Source organism: Trichoderma gamsii (genome assembly GCF_001481775.2).
Source record: "Trichoderma gamsii strain T6085 chromosome Unknown Scaffold_3.2, whole genome shotgun sequence".
NCBI classification, from domain to species: Eukaryota; Fungi; Ascomycota; class Sordariomycetes; order Hypocreales; family Hypocreaceae; genus Trichoderma; species Trichoderma gamsii.
The window spans coordinates 1,009,557-1,027,764 of NW_020171340.1; the positions used below are offsets into that span (position 1 = coordinate 1,009,557).

General features: G+C 51.1%; 8 protein-coding genes across 8 annotated transcripts; 4 read left to right on the forward strand and 4 right to left on the reverse strand.

Moving 5' to 3' along the window:
- Window positions 1–1,602: 1,602 nt before the first annotated feature.
- Window positions 1,603–2,513, reverse strand: TGAM01_v201315 (acid phosphatase; the record flags this gene model as incomplete). The annotated part of the gene is made up of 3 exons (XM_024548737.1): window positions 1,603–2,221; window positions 2,291–2,419; window positions 2,461–2,513. 3 exons carry the CDS (start codon window positions 2,511–2,513, stop codon window positions 1,603–1,605), a joined length of 801 nt encoding a protein of 266 aa, XP_024406553.1.
- A 1,045-nt stretch (window positions 2,514–3,558) lies between these two features.
- TGAM01_v201316 (histone-lysine N-methyltransferase SET9) lies at window positions 3,559–5,891 on the reverse strand (the record flags this gene model as incomplete). Its single annotated transcript, XM_018809091.1, has 2 exons — window positions 3,559–5,721; window positions 5,787–5,891. The coding sequence occupies 2 exons, from the start codon at window positions 5,889–5,891 to the stop codon at window positions 3,559–3,561; spliced, it is 2,268 nt and encodes a 755-aa protein (XP_018657666.1).
- A 1,154-nt stretch (window positions 5,892–7,045) lies between these two features.
- On the forward strand, window positions 7,046–7,592 carry TGAM01_v201317 (50S ribosomal protein L14; the record flags this gene model as incomplete). The annotated part of the gene is made up of 3 exons (XM_018809090.1): window positions 7,046–7,060; window positions 7,147–7,231; window positions 7,297–7,592. The coding sequence occupies 3 exons, from the start codon at window positions 7,046–7,048 to the stop codon at window positions 7,590–7,592; spliced, it is 396 nt and encodes a 131-aa protein (XP_018657665.1).
- Window positions 7,593–8,787: 1,195 nt separating this feature from the next.
- TGAM01_v201318 (DNA-directed RNA polymerase II subunit RPB9) lies at window positions 8,788–9,366 on the reverse strand (the record flags this gene model as incomplete). The annotated part of the gene is made up of 1 exon (XM_018809089.1): window positions 8,788–9,366. One exon carries the CDS (start codon window positions 9,364–9,366, stop codon window positions 8,788–8,790), a length of 579 nt encoding a protein of 192 aa, XP_018657664.1.
- A 3,740-nt stretch (window positions 9,367–13,106) lies between these two features.
- On the forward strand, window positions 13,107–13,923 carry TGAM01_v201319 (peptidyl-prolyl cis-trans isomerase ssp-1; the record flags this gene model as incomplete). Its single annotated transcript, XM_018809088.1, has 4 exons — window positions 13,107–13,109; window positions 13,225–13,488; window positions 13,585–13,841; window positions 13,914–13,923. The coding sequence occupies 4 exons, from the start codon at window positions 13,107–13,109 to the stop codon at window positions 13,921–13,923; spliced, it is 534 nt and encodes a 177-aa protein (XP_018657663.1).
- Window positions 13,924–14,685: 762 nt separating this feature from the next.
- On the reverse strand, window positions 14,686–15,627 carry TGAM01_v201320 (hypothetical protein; the record flags this gene model as incomplete). The annotated part of the gene is made up of 1 exon (XM_018809087.2): window positions 14,686–15,627. The coding sequence occupies one exon, from the start codon at window positions 15,625–15,627 to the stop codon at window positions 14,686–14,688; it is 942 nt and encodes a 313-aa protein (XP_018657662.2).
- An 807-nt stretch (window positions 15,628–16,434) lies between these two features.
- TGAM01_v201321 (hypothetical protein) lies at window positions 16,435–16,701 on the forward strand (the record flags this gene model as incomplete). The annotated part of the gene is made up of 1 exon (XM_024548738.1): window positions 16,435–16,701. The coding sequence occupies one exon, from the start codon at window positions 16,435–16,437 to the stop codon at window positions 16,699–16,701; it is 267 nt and encodes an 88-aa protein (XP_024406554.1).
- A 982-nt stretch (window positions 16,702–17,683) lies between these two features.
- On the forward strand, window positions 17,684–18,117 carry TGAM01_v201322 (hypothetical protein; the record flags this gene model as incomplete). The annotated part of the gene is made up of 2 exons (XM_024548739.1): window positions 17,684–17,697; window positions 17,763–18,117. 2 exons carry the CDS (start codon window positions 17,684–17,686, stop codon window positions 18,115–18,117), a joined length of 369 nt encoding a protein of 122 aa, XP_024406555.1.
- Window positions 18,118–18,208: the final 91 nt, after the last annotated feature.

Genomic DNA, 18,208 nt, shown 5'->3' on the forward strand with positions numbered 1-18,208 from the left:
TCGGGGGAGACGCCGTTGCCTTTGAGGATTTCCTGGACGAGGCGCCGGGCCTCTTGAGCGGCGACGAGGATCTTGGGAGCCTCTTCTGTTTCGGCCATGGCTGATGATGTGAATTGAAGTATGAGAGAGAGAGCAATCAATTCAACTTGGAGATGGGCTTTAGAGATTAATCAAACTCATAAAGTTAAGAGTCATGGAGTATTAATACCAGTAAGCCATTTACATCTTTACTGGCCCGTCTCTTATCCCACTGCGGGCAATCGTGTTAGCGATCGCGGGGCTCCCATTCGGCGCTCCGACAGCGGTCTCCGGCCGGGCTGCGGAGGTGAAGGGCGGTGCACAGTCAACAGTTGGGATCTGCTAAACTCGACAAGGAAGAGATAATTGGCGATGGACTTGTTGAATACGTGACAGGATGGACAAGTCCTACGAATGAAGCTGCACAGCCAATGCCTCGGCAAATTTGAGCTACAGTATTGAGTCACTGATATGGATTCACCCCGCAGTGTAAAGAGGCACGTCAGCTTGTCTGCGTATCCGTATTCGATTTGCTAAAGGAGAACAGATGGACAGCAAAATGGCTATTACAATTGGCAAGGGGGAAAAAATGATCAAGTATGACCAAGCTCTACGAAGAATGGGCAAACAAAAGATAAAAAAACAAATCAGTCCAGTGAAGAACCAATGCGTCATCCGGAACTCGAATCCGGGCCTCAACTTGACCTGTGAATGGAAGAGTTGAATCCTAACCCCTAGACCAATGACGCTTATTTGTTGCAGTTGAATCAACATTTTTAGCCTATATAGCTATTGCATTATAACATCTGCCTCTAGCCTACCCTAGCTCTCATCAACTTCAATGAGATAAACTGCTTTGCAGTAAAACACCGCTCGAGTCGATACTGAATTGCGGCGTCTTTATGTTTCATGATCTTCAATCGCTCTACTGAAAAAATAAAAAAATAAAAAATAGTAAATGCGAATCATGGTAGAAAGAATGTTGGCATACCTGCAATAATTCCTGAGTAAAGCACGTAAAAACTACAGGCTGCATACATGTACCTGTCAAGACTATTGTTATTTCAAGAAAACCAATAAATAAAGTTCCAACACCTCTTCTATTCAATCTATGCAGACCTAATGCTATTTCACCTCTCCATCCTCTCAAAACCATAACCTCTTCACCAGCCTATCATCCTCCCAACCTGAATATCACAACTCCAGAACAACCATCACCAATATCAACTCCTCATCCACTCCTTCATCTATAATACTCCTCCGGCTCCAACTTCCCCTCACTTTCACAATCCTCCCCCCCACTCACCGGATTACACCTCGCCCCCCTCCCCTCCATCCTCACCGCATAATCGCACCCCCATCGCGCACTCATCCCAAACGCTGGGAAATCCGTCGACACAACATGCGCCCCCGACCTCAACGCCTTGTCCCGCCTCGAAGTCGAGCAGTTGTGCCCGAGCACCGTGTCGAGCGGCTCGTCGGCGCGGGTGCGCACCCAGTAGTTTGCGCGGACTTGGGCTTGGATAAACTCGACGTTTGCGTCGGTGGATGGATCGTTGTGCTAATTCAAGGCGTTAGCAATCACTACATGATGTTTCCAATGGGTGAAACTTTGGTCTTCACCTTTTGAAACGCACAGTCGTCCTGTCCCGGCGCACTATTCGTAAACAGCACCCTCCCTTCCAAACTCGGCCTCCCCTCAATGTACGCATCCCGCACATCATTCACCGGCCCATTATCCATCAAAAAGAAGATCCTCCCCCTCACACTATCCAAATCAGGCCAGCCATGCTTCAATATCGACTCCTCCAGCGTCAAGCCGTCTCTCCTTACATCATCCGGAGTAAGTAGCTGCGAAGCCCCAAGCACGGAGCGAATCTCCTCGTCGACAATATCCAACAACTCCGTATTCCACGGCACAACTTTCGCACCGCCCAGTCGCTCTCCCAGCTTCTCTGCCGTCTTAAACTCCATCATGATCGGCAGAGGCACGCTGTCTGGATGAGCGTCCATCCACCCCTTGATGACCCGCAGACAGGAAACCAGCGTCGAGCAACTGGTGTGATAGTCCACGTCTGGGATATGCAGCACTTTTGTGCCCTTTCTCTTCAGCGCCGGGTCGTTGGGGACGCCTAGGCCAGCAAGCCTGCGAATGAGCGGCTGGCTAAACATGCCGCCATCAGGATCCGCCAACACGTCTATTCTGTAAAACCACTCCCAGCCTCATTAGCAACTCGTTTTCTTGTTCGCCACTCCGGTGATAAGTACTCACTCTAGATTTCTCACATGCAGATACTCCAGCTGCACATCCAGCGCAGAATGCGAATACTGCAAATCAATCGCCCCCGACGCAAACGTCGACTGAAGATCTCGCTCCGCCTTGGGCGCCTCAATATGGTAGCTGTTGTGCGATCCAACAACCTGAATATGGTTCATCCGCACAGTCCCTTCTGTCCAAACAAGCCCATTCTTGAAGAATTTCCGTGAGAGGCCATTATGAGAATGATCATTTTGGAGTACAATCTGAGATTCAGACGGAGCCGCCACAGCCCCAAGCGCGACTGGACATCAACAATCAGCCATCAGCCCTCCAATCCAGCAATATGAATAGCAGAAAAATCCAAGTAGCTCATCCATCACTCCATTGAGATAGAATATCAAAAAGTATCACAATATCAAGCTTAAAAGAGAAACAGAAAAAGAAAAAGACTTACAAACCGCACCAACAAGATATCGCAGTATCATCCTCGTAGCCCCTACGTAAGTACGTATACATGTAGTCTCCACTCCGAATCTCGGATCTCCCGGCGAGTAAATAAGTTCAACCGTAAAGAAAAAACATCAACAAATCTCATAAACCAACCACTAAAAATTCTTCTTCATATGAAGTGAAAAGAAGATTAAGTAAGATCAGAACCTTCACTGGAAAACCCAAGTCGAGGGAGGGGCGGGTGACAAGTCAGACACAAAACGCCACCAACTCGGACAGCGATGACATCTGAATCGCTCAACTGATGGAGCCTCGTTTTTGCGGTTCTCCTACTGGCTGCTGCGCCAACGCTCAGGTCCTTTGTTACTAAAGCCATCTGGTAGTGATGATCATTGATACATACATAGGTACTTTTCCCCCCTCTCCTTGCTGTCAATTCTCTCACAGCCACCAGCCACGTTTCAGGGCTGTATCTTGGCCCTAGGAATTCGCTAGGCTGTACACCTTGGCACTGTGTCTCAGATCCAGCCACCACTTTTCACGCATCTTGTGTAGCACAATCGAGGCTGGAGTCAGGCTCATATGAATTGAAGGTAGCACCAATCCAGCCACATACTAGCGCAAACGTTTAATCATCTCCTATTGTTGTGAAATAAACAAGTAGTAGACGCATTCACAGCATAAATGGCTATCACTTGAAGATCTAAACTATTTTACTTTGGTTTTTAGTCTGCCATAGAGGCGCGACTCTTTTTCCATCGCTGGTCAAGAGAGACAAAGATTACAAAAGACACATCCCGTGGTATACGTTGCAAATCATACATGACACATCACCATTCAGCCAGCTTGCTGCTCATCTGTCTTGCTCGGCCACTGCGCCGAACTCTTGCCCCGTCCTCTTTTTGACCCCTGCCGCCCGCTTTATTAGGTTCTCTCTGAGAGGTCCTGCCTCTATCAGCGCTCAGCTCTTCTGTGCCATCTCTGCTCTCTCCTAGAAGCTTTCGGCCTCTGGCTCTCCGTTCGTCGTTGGAATTGAGGAACCGATGTACCATCCGGTGATCCAAAATCCGCTCTTCTTTATCGGATGGCCCCGTCCTGTTTGTCTTGGGCCAGGCATAGCCGTAAATCTTTGAGTGTCGCTCGCATCTTGGGCAAGATGATCGTGTAAAGTAGGCATTTTGCTGGACAAAGTAGTCACTGCAGTTGGAGCACTGGATCCAGGCCATGTCAGGCTCTGAAAGGAGCAGTGGCGTAAGGACATAATCCCCTGGCGTTCGTACTCGAGACGGAGGCGGCATTGATTGCTTGAGGATTGTCTTTTGGCTTTTGCCGCGTCTTGGCTTGCTGTCGACGGCCACCACCTCGATGGTTGGCACCGCCTCAGTTTTCGCCTCGGCCTCGACTTTCGTCTCCACATGAATCCCAATGGCAGTCTTGACTTCAATCACCGGCTGAATTTCTCCTGGCTGTTCTTCATCTGGCCGTGTTTCTTTGGACTGTGTTTCCCTTGGTCGTGCTTCTTGCTGTATCTCATCTGGTTCGGAAATGAGTTCGAATTTCGACTCTACTACGGGTCCCCTGGTCGCCTCAATCTTCATCATGAAAGGATAATACATGTCCATACATTCGTCAGTAGGCGAGGGGTCGTTCAGAATAGAAGAAATGGACATGGTCTTCAGCTGTGGCGGTCTCGGAATCGTACGAACGGGGGCCGCCGCTTGAATCATATCAGGAGACGCACGGCTGCCCATGCTATGAGGAGGAGAAACAGGCTCTATTGTAGTGTTGCCCGCATCCTGATAGGCAAAGTTTCCATTCTTTTCATCCAAGGATGGCACTGAGAATATTTGCGACGTCTGGGACGTCTGTGTGTCTGGCTCAGGGCTCTCTTTCTCAGGGGACGTAGAGTCCGTCTCTGGGGCGTACGTCTGGCCAGGAGTTATGCTTCGAGTGCTTGACGAATCAGCAATGCTAGAGACCGCACTGGGTATAGAGAGCAGACGCGAGGACGCATCTGAGGGTTCTGATGTGAGCTTGAGCTTCTTGGCCGGCGTGATTGGTGGAGTCGCAATCGCTTCCATGGTGCGTTTTTGGCCGCGCGGTGTCGCTTCTGGGGTAGGCGAGGGCATTGCCGATGCCTCGTGGGTGCCTGCTTTTTGCATCTTCGGTTTCGTCTTGTAGATGCGCGGGCGCATGTCGGGAGTCACAGACGAGGTCCGTGAAGAGTGGCCGATACTATCGTCTCTTCGTCTCCTACGTAGGGAGTAGGTTTCCTTCAGCTCATCCCCTTCCACGCTGATTTTCACGTTTGCCGCCCCGTCCTCTGGTGCCCACCCATTCCTCAGCTCCTGTTCGCATGTTCGGCATAAACATTCGCAGTTATTATCTCCAAAGTAGCAGTCGCTGTAGGTTACGGTAATCTCTTCGCCGACCTCAATGGGCCTGGACGCCACAATCTCGATTGTAGAGTGACCCGTAGTCATGAGCTTGGCGTTTGCGCGGCAATCATGGTTGGCGAATCGCGCGGGCCCCATGAATAAGCTGGTGCATTTCTTCCTGGAGCTGACGACAATGCTAAAATCCTTCTTTCGAACTGTGATTTCCTTCTCCTCCTCGGGCGTGATGTTGATCTGTATGCCGGAGAGGTACTTGATTGTCTCGTTGCGCTTGATATATCGTCTAGCAATGACGCACGCTTCGTGGGAGACAATGGTGTATCGGTTAGTGGTGCTGACCTCCCAAGGGCAATCAAGGCTGTATATCCGAAGATAACGTCGCAGATGCTGCACAAAGTCGGCCTTTTCCTTATCCGACTTTAGGCCATTGACAAACCTCTTGAGCCCATCCGACGCCAACAGGCGCTTCTCCGCCGCTTCGAGGTCCTGGTTGACAATGACTTCCTCCTGGATGATCTTGCCAATGTCCTCCTCCCGGATCCCCCGTGACGGATGGTAGGACGAGCGGTTCTTGGGAACCGTAGCCCAGTAAAAAGCCTGCGCAAATCGATTAGCTACTGTTCTTGATGACAATAAGCGATATTATCGCAAATGAAACTGACATGGTCGACGAGCGCGTCCGTCAGAATGTCGTCGTAAGCGGCCAGCTGGTTGAGCGTAAGTCGGTGTTTTTTGGCCGTTGCCACGGCAGCCTTGGATGGCGCCATGTGCGAAGATGAGATTATTTGTTGATATAAAGATATATCGTGTAATGTATATATACAGGCGAAAATCTCCGCAGGGCAGGCGACAGCCGGAAGAAATCAGAAGAAAAGAGTGAAAAAGCTCAGATGTTTGTTGGCGACAAAATGGCGTATTCTGAAGGAGTGGATAGAGAAGAGCTCAAGATTCCCTCATAACTCTAATTTCCACCCCTGCCCGCACTGCGCCGGCCGGCCGTAGAGAACGAAAACGCAGCAAAGTGCTTTGGAAATCTCACAGATCGCACAAGCCGATGATGCAGCTTTTATTCCAGCGACCAGATTCGTGGTGGTGAGCGCAGGAGGGTGAGTTGCGCTGTTCAAAGAAGCCCCGTCACCTGAAGCGCCTCGACGTCATTACTCTCAGCCGCTGGCCAGCTCAAGGGATCCTGCGTATAAATCAGGAATAGCCAGTAGGAGAACAGAGAATATTGAAGAAGCAGAAAGAAAGCAGAATGCACAGTTTGTGCGCAAGTGACGTTGTCGAGAGACGAAGATGACAAAGAACGATGATGAGGGAGAAGAAGAAGGAACGAGGCTGTTGGTACTTGAGAAAAGTCTCATGACACGCGAGAGCCGGCAGAAAGTGAGAAAGAAGTTCGAAAGGGGCGCATGGCAGGAAAGAGCAGCTTCACGGCCGGCCACCCGCTAATCCCAATCCTAGGCCCTCACTAATAAACAGCTTGCATAGCAGCCAAGATCCAATACAAGAGGCCAACAACCACGGCCAAAAATAAACCGGGACAGCGCGCAAAAAAAGCGAACCCTGCCCAAATGGCTGTCCGGGCGACGGATGGAGAAAAAATGGGCGGTGCTTGCCAAAGGCTCCAGTTTTCCCGTTTCTGCCATTTCCGTTTCCAGACAGGCTGGAGAACAGATTCAGCCAGGTCTCAGAATTTGGAGCGGATCATGGTGATACAGCCGAGGATTAGCCAGCTGCAGCAATTCTGCGTGCATGGAGCTCAGGCTTGTTTCTACGCTAACAAGCAGCAAGCACGTGACATCGAAAAGTCTCAAATCGACCCATTGGTGGGCTGGTGATGGCTTCAATACCGCTGAATGAGCGTCTACGAACGTTACGTTGAGAGCCCTCACCACAGCCTTGCTGTTGTGCCGTCACGATGATTCAATTAAAGGTACGCAACTTCAAGCATCACATATCTCTTACGTCTCTTGGTTTTACACAGAGGGCCTATGCTAATCATTCACGGCTTCAACACAGACGATGCTCAACTGCATCGACAACTCGGGCGCCGCCCTCGTCGAATGCGCCCTCGTCGTCGGCCAGAAGCGCGCAGCCAGAATAGGTACACTCACCCCATCTCTCAACAACTCGCCCTCTATCACTCAGTCTAACTCAACCTCCAACCAGGTGACCGCATCGTCGTCGTCGTCCAGGAACAGCGCGGCTCCTCCTCCTCCGGCATGGCAGGCATCTCCGCCGCCGCAAAGGTCAAGCGCGGCGACATCCGCCACGCCGTCGTCGTCCGAACCCGCTATCCGACCCAGCGCCGCGACGGCACCGTCGTGCGCTTCGACGATAACGCCTGCGTCCTGCTCAACAAGTCGGGCGACCCCGTCGGCACTCGAATCAACGGCGTCGTGGGCGCAGAGCTGAAGAGGAAGAAGTGGAGCAAGATTCTGTCCATGGCCCCGATGCAGGCATAAGAGGAGGATGGGCGTGGGCGCTGGGGGGAGATGTGCTGGAGCATAAGGATAAAAAAAAAAGGATACCAAAAATATGGGAGGGTGATGCTGTCGTCTCGATATATGACTAGAGACCATGTACGATTACGAAATACTCTCTGATGGCATTTGCACGGCGTTACGAGATTAGATGTAAAAAAGAAAATATGTTTTGAATTGAATAAATCGAAGAAGCCGGTCTAAAAGCTCGACACTACGTACTGTATTTCATCTTGTCGGAAAGATCTTTGGATCATCACAGGCATCACAGGCAAGGCAAAAGTTTTCTCAAGAGAAAAACCAAAATATTTAATTCCCAAGGTGTGACAATGCAACACCAGCCTAGCAATAATAGCAAATCGCTTCTATATATGTATATGATCCTCCAAACGCCGCGTCACCTGTATATCCAGTTCGGCGTTATAAAGCAATCCTAATAACTCGTGAAGATGAAATTCCACGGCATTTTGTTTTCTTTCCATTCCCATCCGCGACGCCAGCCCTGAGAGTACACATGAACTAAAATAGAAAGGAAATAGAACAAGAGACAACATCTCTAAAACAGGTCTAATTAATTTTCCCTTTCAAAAGACCTCGAATGAATCGGGGGTATCGCCAATCGTGAACGCATTTAATCGAAAATATGACCGCACTCGCAACAGACGTAAAACAGTTTCTGAGTTGCCGCCAACCAGGTTAACTTTGGGTCCAATGGAAGGGGAGAAGCGGGAAAGTAACAAGAGAAGCTCCCTTGTCATTGCGGGGTCAAAAGGAAGAGGTGCTCGCTCACCATGCCAGTATCAGCACTACGCTCCTGAGACTGAAAGAAGACAGCTTCTTGATGGCTGCATCTCGGGCAGGCCTTGTTGGAACGCGGGAGCTGTAGTTGCAGGAAGACAGAGAAGCAGAGTCAGCCAGCTGGTATAATCAGATGAAGAATAAAAAACAGAACAACTGAAATCCACTGGAAGGCCCTGCCCATCCACCGCAGCTCAGCTTGCCATTAGTACAGACACCCAGGACGACAAAACGCGAGACAAAAAGTCGTCAGAGCCATAAGAATGAAGATGCTTCTGATCATCCTTGTCGAGAACAAGAAGAGGAAGAAAGGGTTCTCGCTCAAAAGGTGGATGCCCAAAAGTACATGTGCGTAGAAATCGTAAGGGATAGGGTGTGTTTAAAGGTCGACAGCCATGGCATCATTGTGAAAGTAGTAGTCGTTATCATCCGAATGAGCCGCAGCAAAGTCGCTCATGTCGCTGCTGCCGGTGGATTCGACGTCTTCCATCAACTCCTCGTCGTATTCATCAAAGGGGTCGGCGGGCAAGGGGAGGCTGAAGTGGCCATTGCCTAGGTCCTCAAACTCGTCCTCGTAGGCATGGCCGGGGTGTCGGGTAACGCTGAGCTCGGTGCTGGGCTCTCGGCAGGTATCGCAGTAAACAACGACGCCGCAGCCAAGGCAGAGGACAGGCACAAAATCACTAGCAGTAGTACTAACCGTGGGATCAGAAGCAACGTCCTGAGTCACACCGGCCGTCTCGCCGGACGAGTTGTTGAGCACGTTGCGGAAGACGCAGGTCGACTGGGCATCTTCGGTGTACTGGCAGGTTCGGCAGGTGAACTGCAGCTTGTGGGCGTCTTCGTCTTCCTTGGGGTACAGCATGTTGGAGCACTCGGAGCAGAAGCGAAATGTGATTTGCTCGAGCTTCTTGGGGCCGGAGGCCTCGAAGGAGGCGGTGGACTGAGGAGTGGCCATTTGTGCGAGTGAGTTGAGAAGGAGAAGAGAGAAGATGATGAGGTGGAAAGAGTAGAGAAAGGAGAGGAGACAAGGTGCGCGTCGTTGGTGGCGATAAATTGCTGGTCGATGCGCAGCAGCCTTGCCGTTGTCGAAAGGATTGAAGAGATGAGGAAGTGGAATAGGTAAGCCGAGATTGGCGGCTGTGGTCCAGGCAGATAATTTCCAGCGGCAGTGGGTACGTATCCTTGGTAGCGCGGGAGCTAGGCGCTAGTAGTGACAGTGGACTTGCTGGGAAACTCCCGAAGCTTTAGCGAGTCCGCTGCGCTGCGCTGTACTGCGCTGCGCTGTGTTGGCTGGTGCTTGGAGGTCGGTGGGCTGGGTAAATTGGCCGGTAGACAGAGCCCAATGTGAGGAAGGCGGGTTTTGACTCTTTTTTGCCTTTTTGGAATCTAGGCACTGAGGGAAAAGTTTGCGTGGTCGCAATATCCGAGGTCGTGAATGGAGGAAAGAAGAAGAAGAAGAAGCTGAGCAAAAATGCTGAGCGTAGCTGTTGCGTAGTAGCAGATGCTCGGCCTGAGGATAGTTGCGTATCTTGTGTCTTTTCGTTGTTTAGAGCTGATCTGGTGAGGAACCAGGCGTCAGAGAGTAGAGTGCTTGAGTGTCGAGTATTTCCTGTCTTGTTTTGCTTTGATGTGTTGTTGTTGCTAAAGAAGTGCAGGAGAGGTGTGCAGTTGATGGGTGCATGTTCTGGGGGCGGGCAGAGTATTAAGACGGACGAACAAGGTTCACCCTCTGATGGCCTGATGGCGGTACCGAGCTCCGGTGCGCCGTATCAGAGGTACCGACGCCCTGCGTACTCTGTACCCCATGCAGAGCCGAGTCTGCGTGCCAGCATCGGCCAAAGTGGCGGGCATCCAAAGTCAAGTGAGAAGCGCCGTTGTAACGCAGCATAGGTAGGCGCACGTAGCCTGATGTAGGTGCATTTCCGCCGTGACCAGCTGCCACACACACTGCGAGCGCTAGTTGCGTGTACCTTGCAGTGCAGGCAGCCACACAGACACAGCCCAAATACTTGATGGTATGTGGCTTTATCACGATGAGTCAGGTTGGAGGCTTATAGTATGAAAGCATATCTCTCTATTGATCAAATAGAAGAAGAAAGACTGTGCACTTTGCTTCTTTCTTTCTTGCAACAGATACATGCGGCCTCGGCGTCCGTCGGCATGGGGACGGCGATGCGTGCCAAACATACACGAGTGAAGCTCTTTCTTGCTGCACGTGGACGTATAAGAGAAGACTCGGGATAATGATGGACTGCCAGCCCCACAGCATTGCGAGCTTGGCCAGGACTCTTCCGCAGTAGCAGGTGTATAGGTACTTTCCTACAGCAAAGATTACCCTCATATGTCTAATTTAGTCTTGAGTGCATAGCAGCCATGACTCGCTTCGAGCTTTTGGCCTGGGGCTGTCACACGCATATATGCAGACTCTAGAACGAATGCGCCGCCGCTTGAGCTTGGCGTGGCTGTACCACTGGCCTCGACATGCGAAACCGAGTTTGATATTGAATTTATAACTCTAATACTACTAATCCAACGCTGTTTTTTGGAATCTCAGATCTCAGTAGCTAAGAACTCTTCACTTGGTTTCCGGAATCAAGATGGCGAATACGACCTGCCTTACCCGGGATACACGCGATTCGCTCGACTTCCGGCGTTGTTAATCACACCACCGCCGGGAGTCTTGCAGCATACCCGCTGCTTCTATTCATTCAAGAAGCGCGGAACAAGGTTTGATTTCCACTTCTTTACATGCATTTGCTATAGACTGTATAGTAAGATATCAATAGTTTAACTGCCCTGGGTACAGCGTAGCATTGTATGCCGAAATGATGATTCAGGTTACAGGCTGTGCTATTCCGTACATACCGTGCATGTATATAATCCTGCCAATGCAGCATCTTACAGCAGGCTTTGTCTTGGCGTGAGCAGGCCGGGCTTCTTCAGACACAGCTCGCGTTTCTACGCAGATGTCCATCCATACAATCCAGACCCGCTACGAGATACTCCTTCGGTACTTGTTTCCGTCAAGCCGGGTCAAGCCCTACTGATCTCTGGTTACTGGCATATTGAGTTGCATTATCAACTCAATAAATGATTGCGTGTAGGAGAATTCGAAACCGTATATCAAAGTAGCTGCTTAGACGGGCATGACGCTGGTCAGTGGTAGGATTGGCCGGGTCCCCAGTCGCATGTCATCAGTCAGCATTAACGCTGCAGATGTCAGAATCCTAAAGCGAGAGTCTCGGGGTGGCGGCTAGGCCCGTCCGCTGGCCTCAACGTGGTGGCATTGCGCCTTTCTGCTTTGTCTATAGCACGGCGGCTACAGCCATGTCTCGGTCTGCATTGAGTGTTGAGTGCTGTCTCGACCTTGCATCAAGTGGTAGTCGACCTACTGGATAGAGGTCCTAGTAGAGGAGCATTAACACTGACTGACATGCTGCATCTTCCATCACCTTGATAGACATTGATTATAGCGACTGCAAAGCGGCTATGGATGACATAAAACGGCCGGGGTTGCCCCAATCTGGACACTTGCAGATGGTCTCGTTGGTGCGGCGACGGCAGTTTGCGATTAGCGGTGCGAGAAGCTTTTAGAAAACGGCTTCTTCAGCGCTTCATCTATGATCTGGCTCGAGCTACAAAGAGGCATTGATTGACTGAGCAATCCAACTGCGCGCATTCTCTGTCGCCCCTGGTGATCAGCTTCTCCTGCGCAAGCCTCGATCGTCGCTCCCATCGTGACCCCTCCCAGCCTTTTTAGGCCCTCTGAGGCGCATCCCGTGATCATCCTCACCTTGAGCCGGAATGACTCGCTCACTTTTCCTCTCGCTGAGTGACTGAGTGACCGGACTGAGCAGGAGCTCCTAGAAGTCTCGCCCGTCTCTCGCCTCCTTTGCCACCTCAATCCACTGCATATGCTGTTTAGCTGTGACTGAAGCACGCACGTAGTGAGGTAAAATCGCCCGTGTTATACAGGTACTTGTAATACCGGCCTGAGACGTGCTGTCCGCGCCGCCCATCAACACACGCCGCCCTGGGCACAGTTTCAGCAAAGTCGTACCGCTAAAACGTCAGTGCCCCTCCCCCTAACGCCTCCAGAGCTCTAGGGCCAATCGAGTGCTAGAACCAGAGCCCCGCGGCCGTGGGTCTCCCCCAAACTGGCCTGGCAAGGCTCAATTTCAGAGCCAAGGTTGCGCTGTATTCAATCCCAGAGCCTGCCATGGAACGTCATCAGGGCCACACTAGGCCATTCCCATCCCGCCCTTTCGTTTCTTGGATTCGGTGATAATTGCTTGTAATCAAGTCAGAACAAATCAAATCAAATCGAGTCGAATCAAAGCCATCCATCCATCTGCACCAAATCAACACCACCACCCATTCACTCACTGCCCAGCTGTATTTGTACCGCACGCTTCCCTCCGTTTCCAGAGCTACCTTACCTTAGTACTTATATAACGACTCCAATCCGTTTAGCCTCTTCCCCCGCAGAAGCGAAAGCGCAAGCTTGCATCATAATATCCATCCCCATTGGCTCCACGCGAGTTGCAAAAGCTCCATCCGTCAAAAGCTGTTTGCTCCCTTACCAAAACTCCACTTGCAAGAGACTCTCTCCCACCTTGCCTGCATTGATTGCGACGACAGAGCATCTCTTGAATCCAAGTAAAGTTGAGCCGAGCTCAAACAGATCCAATCACAATGGTACGTATGCCCAAGTAGAGAAAGGGCGTTGCTCATTACTACCCGACTCTATTACTCGTCAACCCGCGACTGGGACAAGCCATATGCTGACCCAAACACCATTGTCTCGGCACAGTCTGAAACCGGTCTCCCTCCAAACTGGGAGGTTCGACACTCCAACTCCAAGAACCTGCCCTACTACTTCAACTCGGCCGAGCGAACCTCACGATGGGAGCCCCCCGCGGGCACCGACAGCGAGAAGCTTAAGCACTACATGGCTGCCCACCACAGCGCCGGTTCGCGGCCCGGAGCCGTGCCAGGCGTCCCCGAAGGCAAGATTCGAGCTGCCCACCTGCTAGTCAAGCACCGAGACAGTCGACGGCCGAGCAGCTGGCGCGAGGTACGATATGATATATAGCAAGCAATACAGCTAGCATCGAGTTTTTGTTTCTATGGAACAGGAGCTGACAATAACACTTCTTTTCCCTTAAAACAGGCCGAAATCACACGATCCAAAGAAGAGGCCATGGAAATCATCAAGGCCCACGAGCAGACCATCCGATCTGGCGCCTCCACGCTTGGCGACCTTGCGCCCACCGAGTCCGACTGCTCGTCTGCCCGCAAGCGAGGCGATCTGGGCTATTTCGGCCGCGGCGAGATGCAAAAGGAGTTTGAGGACGTTGCCTTTACGCTCAAGGTGGGAGAGCTGAGCGATGTTGTGTCGACGGCGAGCGGGCTGCACTTGATTGAGAGGTATGTGTTACACGCTAGAAAAGCTGGTATAATACAACATGAACCTATATTTGCTGACATTATTGATACTAGGCTGGAATAAGTTGTTGCTTCAAAGCACTTGTTGCACCAACGAGGAATGTAGTATACCAAATAAGCAAAAAAAAAAAGTAACGGAGAGGAGAAAGATAGGAAGTAGGTGGAATGATATGAATGAAACGCATGGATACTCTCGAATATCAATTTCCTAAAACCAACGCAAAAAAAAAAAGAAAAAAAAAAGAAGAATCAACGCTGAATAGTAAGGACACAATTTTCTGTAGGCGGCGCTGGATAAGTAGCGAAAAGACATGTACCATCGCTGGTAGAAGCTAAAACGTCGTCTTGTCTTCGTTTCATACGAACTTTCTCTTTACGCTATACTTGCTCTATCAAAGTTTCTTGTTTAGCTTGGAGTAAGTTCTTGAGTGAAAAAAAGCTGAATATGATTTCAATATGATTCTTTTCTTCTTCATATTCACAATAAAGTTTGCTTCATACTCTCCCCATCCCCTAATCTACAAATGTGGTATTTTGTGAGAGTTGATACAAAATATTGGCCGCTCAAGAAGGCGTCATTCATGACACATGTCGAACGTAAATAAATATGCAATACAAGCAAGATTTCCCGCTCTTCTCCTTCACATGTCATCCTTTTTATAGTTTTCTTCATATCCCTTGCCGCGCTTGATTCTTCGGTTTCATGTTGTTCTTTGAAATGGTATCCAGAAACAAAAGTCTTTTTTTCTCTCATAAAAGCGAGGTTGCATCGTTAATCTAGGTAGTATAAAACCAAAAAGAGTATTGTCGTCATCGTCAATCGTCATCATCGGCTTGCCAAGCCAACAAATATGCTTTTAAACGGCTCTACCGTCGTAAAAACCACCGTCATCACGCCAAAGACCGTCATCGAGAGGGCTGCGTATGGCGCGGCGCGGCTTCGTGTTTCGTAGAGGTAGGACACGCCCATTGCGGCGCCGTTGATGCCGATGGCTATGCCTGCGGCGACGGTGACGGGGCTGTCTGTTGTGGAGGTGGTTTGGTGCCATGATTTGGGGAAGAAGGGTATTGTGTTACTGGAATTGACGCTTAAAGAAGTAATCGTGTTGTTAGAGTTGACTCTCAGAGAAGTGAGATGGCTATTCAGGGGCGATTGTGTGGGTAGCGACTCGGCCGTGATTATTGTTTCATGAGCTGTTGGAACTGTCGCCATCTCGTCGTCTTCATGTCTGCTCACACCCAGTTTGTCCAAGATGAATGGGTACAGAAGCTGTCCTAGTATGCCATTGCTCACAACGAGCATTGCGTTGACGGGGCTGTTTCCACCAATCGCCTCCGTGGCAGGCTTAGCGAGAGCAAGTGTTGTGCTTCTGGCCGCGAAGCTGAGCGCCTCAGACGCATTGAGGCCTATGACTCGACTGGCGAGAACAGAGAGGAAGACGTTGCCTGCTGCGGCCGCGGCACATAGTATGATGGAAAGAAGGCCGGCAATGCTAAAGATTTGGTGGCGACATTCAGAGAGCTTGAAGCCCCATATGAGAATGCCGCATTCGAGTATCGAGAGCGCAGCATCACCAGCGCCGAACCAGCCAGTTGGGTTGTTTGGTATCCGCACGCCACTGATGGCAGATGTCCAGATGGCATACAGTGGTGTGCCCCCACTGAATGTCCTCAATGTCCTGGTAAGGCCGCCGGGTCCTAGAACGGAAGACTTGGCCCTGGTGTATCCCGTCATGAGCAGCGTGGTTATCAAGACGGGATTCATCATTGTTGCGAGCCCCCTTTTCAATGGCATAGAGTAATTGCATAGCTGGGAGTGCTTGAAAGCGCGCTGGGATCGAACAGAGGATATCCAGACGAACCAGAGGACAAAGCCGTCCAGGAGACGCTCCTCGTTTGCGGCAACAGCAAGAGGTAAGCCGACGGTGAAGATGAGGATGAGCGACAGCAGAATCGGGTAGTGTCGTGAAAGAAAGCTCCAGGTGGAGGATTCGTCATTGTAAGATGGCGCAGTTTGCTCATTTGGACTTGTTTGTCTCTCGGAATCTGGAATCCGCGGGCACGAGGCCCTGCTTTGTGCTTGTGTAGCTGGTAGGGGTGCAGTATCTTCTTCAAAGTCGGCCGAGCTGATCTCTTCGTCAAATGACGACGACGGCGCAATGCTTTTTTCGGAGCTGATTGAGCCTTTTCTTGAAGATTCCTGCGGTATTAGCTTTGCGATTCCGCTGATGGCCGCCACAGAGAGGAAGAAGACGGCGACCCAGGACACGATATTGGTCGCAACTGGAAAGCCAAGAGGTAAGTCAAACTGTTAGCAGCATCAGAAGTCAGTCATCTTTACTTACTGAACGAGCCAATTACCCGCCCAATCTCGCCGCCATTGAGCATCTCATCTTGGTCCAGCATGATCATCGGCACAGAGAATCCCGCTCCCAGGTGGGCATTGATAAAGTCAACCTAAAGAAACAATCCCGTGAATCAGTAACAGCAAGCAAACAACAATCAGGGGAGTACTAAGCCGTCACGAACTCTCTTCTTGAGCCACCTCCGATAGAAGTCGTCGCTCCTCTTCCACATGGCCCAACTCGCCGTGCTCACAGCAAAAATCAGAACCAAGCCGACAATAGTCGAGAAGAACTCCAAGCCCGCCGAGCCCAAGGTCCGGCTCAGGCCCCAGATGAGCAGCTCGCTCGCTAAGCAAATCGTCGCAACCAGCAAATATCCAGCTCCTTCAGCAATGGCATTGTTCCAGCGAAGCCGCCAGATGCCTGGTCCGGCCATGTCGTGGGAGATTCTCGCCGCGGAGAACAAAAGAATGGAGGGCAGGATTGCGGCACCTTGATGGGAAAAGCAAAAGTTTCTTGTATGATAACTTCGGAGAGATTTTTTCTTGTGGTTTTGTCTCGCTTTGGTCGATTTTCTCCGGCCAGCTGTCAGGTTGGTGTGGTTTCTCTCTCAGACAGCTGATGGCAGGCGGTCAAGACGGCAGAGCTACTTCCGAGTTGTCTCTCCTTGACATGCGAGGACCAGCTGAAATACTCGCCATTGTGCGACAGCCATGGCAGGGCAACAGGGCAGTGGATGTGAATGTAGGTCGTCTGGGCGTGACGAAGGATCCCTGGCCGCTGCGAATCTTGGGCTACGTATCTGGTGCATCACGCTGGTCACAGCATCATAACTGGCCTTGGACCGACTACATGTACGCATGCATAGGTATGTACGAATTGCTGCACAGTTAGCTGGCCATCTGAAGGCAACGTGGAGTCACAGAGCCGGCAGATGCTGGATCATCAACCTCACTTCCGGCCAGTCATCCCATTTCTCATCTACAGGTATCTAGCATCGGTGGCAAGCCGCAAGCCTTACCCCGTTGAGGACCGCTGGGCTGTGTCTAAGTGGCAGGACTTGCCGGCCTTTGCAGCTCGGTGGACGAGACGACGGGCTTCCATGTAGACGGCCGAAGTTTGAGACATGTGTCCTACATCCGGAAGTCGTGATCCACCTCGGACGCATACCGGGCTGGAACCGCCGAGTTCGACAGGCTGTCGTCTCTACTGCCTTTCAAGCTTTTATTTTGACTTGCGGCTGAAAGATGCAAAAGTCCTTTACTGCCAGAAAACGGCCTGGGCGGTTGTTCAGCTTGCAGCCATGAGCATGGAACACCACCAAAACAGAACTGCAAGATATCTCCGGGTGGCCACTCCATCGTCAAGGCGGCACCGCTCCCGCCGAGAGTAGTAGTGGCACATGGTGCGAGTCACAGATACTGGATATAGCATCATGATCTGCAAATTGCTTAGATACGAGTCCGAGGAAATCCAAGAATGAATGCCGCTCGGTACGATCCGCTGCCCACGGATCCTGTTCGTGCTTGAGCTGACCAAGATAACACCCGGAAAGCAGAAGCAGAGGCTTCAGCTTCTCTTCATTTTTGGTTGTCGACACAAACGGAATTCAGATGACACAGAGTGGGGATCGAAGCTTTTCGGGTCACGGCATTGGTGCTGCGAGACGTCGGACGAAATCGATACATGCACGCAGGGCTAATAGAAGAGACGAGCTGGAACCTGGCACTGAACAAACGGCGAGTCGATTCCTCTGTTCTGCGCCCGGTAGCGGTTGCGCTCGGGACGCCACGGAGGAGTGCATTGCTTTGCTGTGTGTCCGGTTGGAGGCACAAAAAAGAAGCAGCTGGAAGGGTGAAGTTCAAAACCATCGGATTCGGGTTACTGTGTGTATAGACCGTTCAAGTCGCTGATACGCTGATGCGGCTGGACACGTCGACAGCACCACCACCTGTCAGGCGGCAGTGGCGCACCCAGCGTGCAGCTGAAGCTGTGGCTACAGGG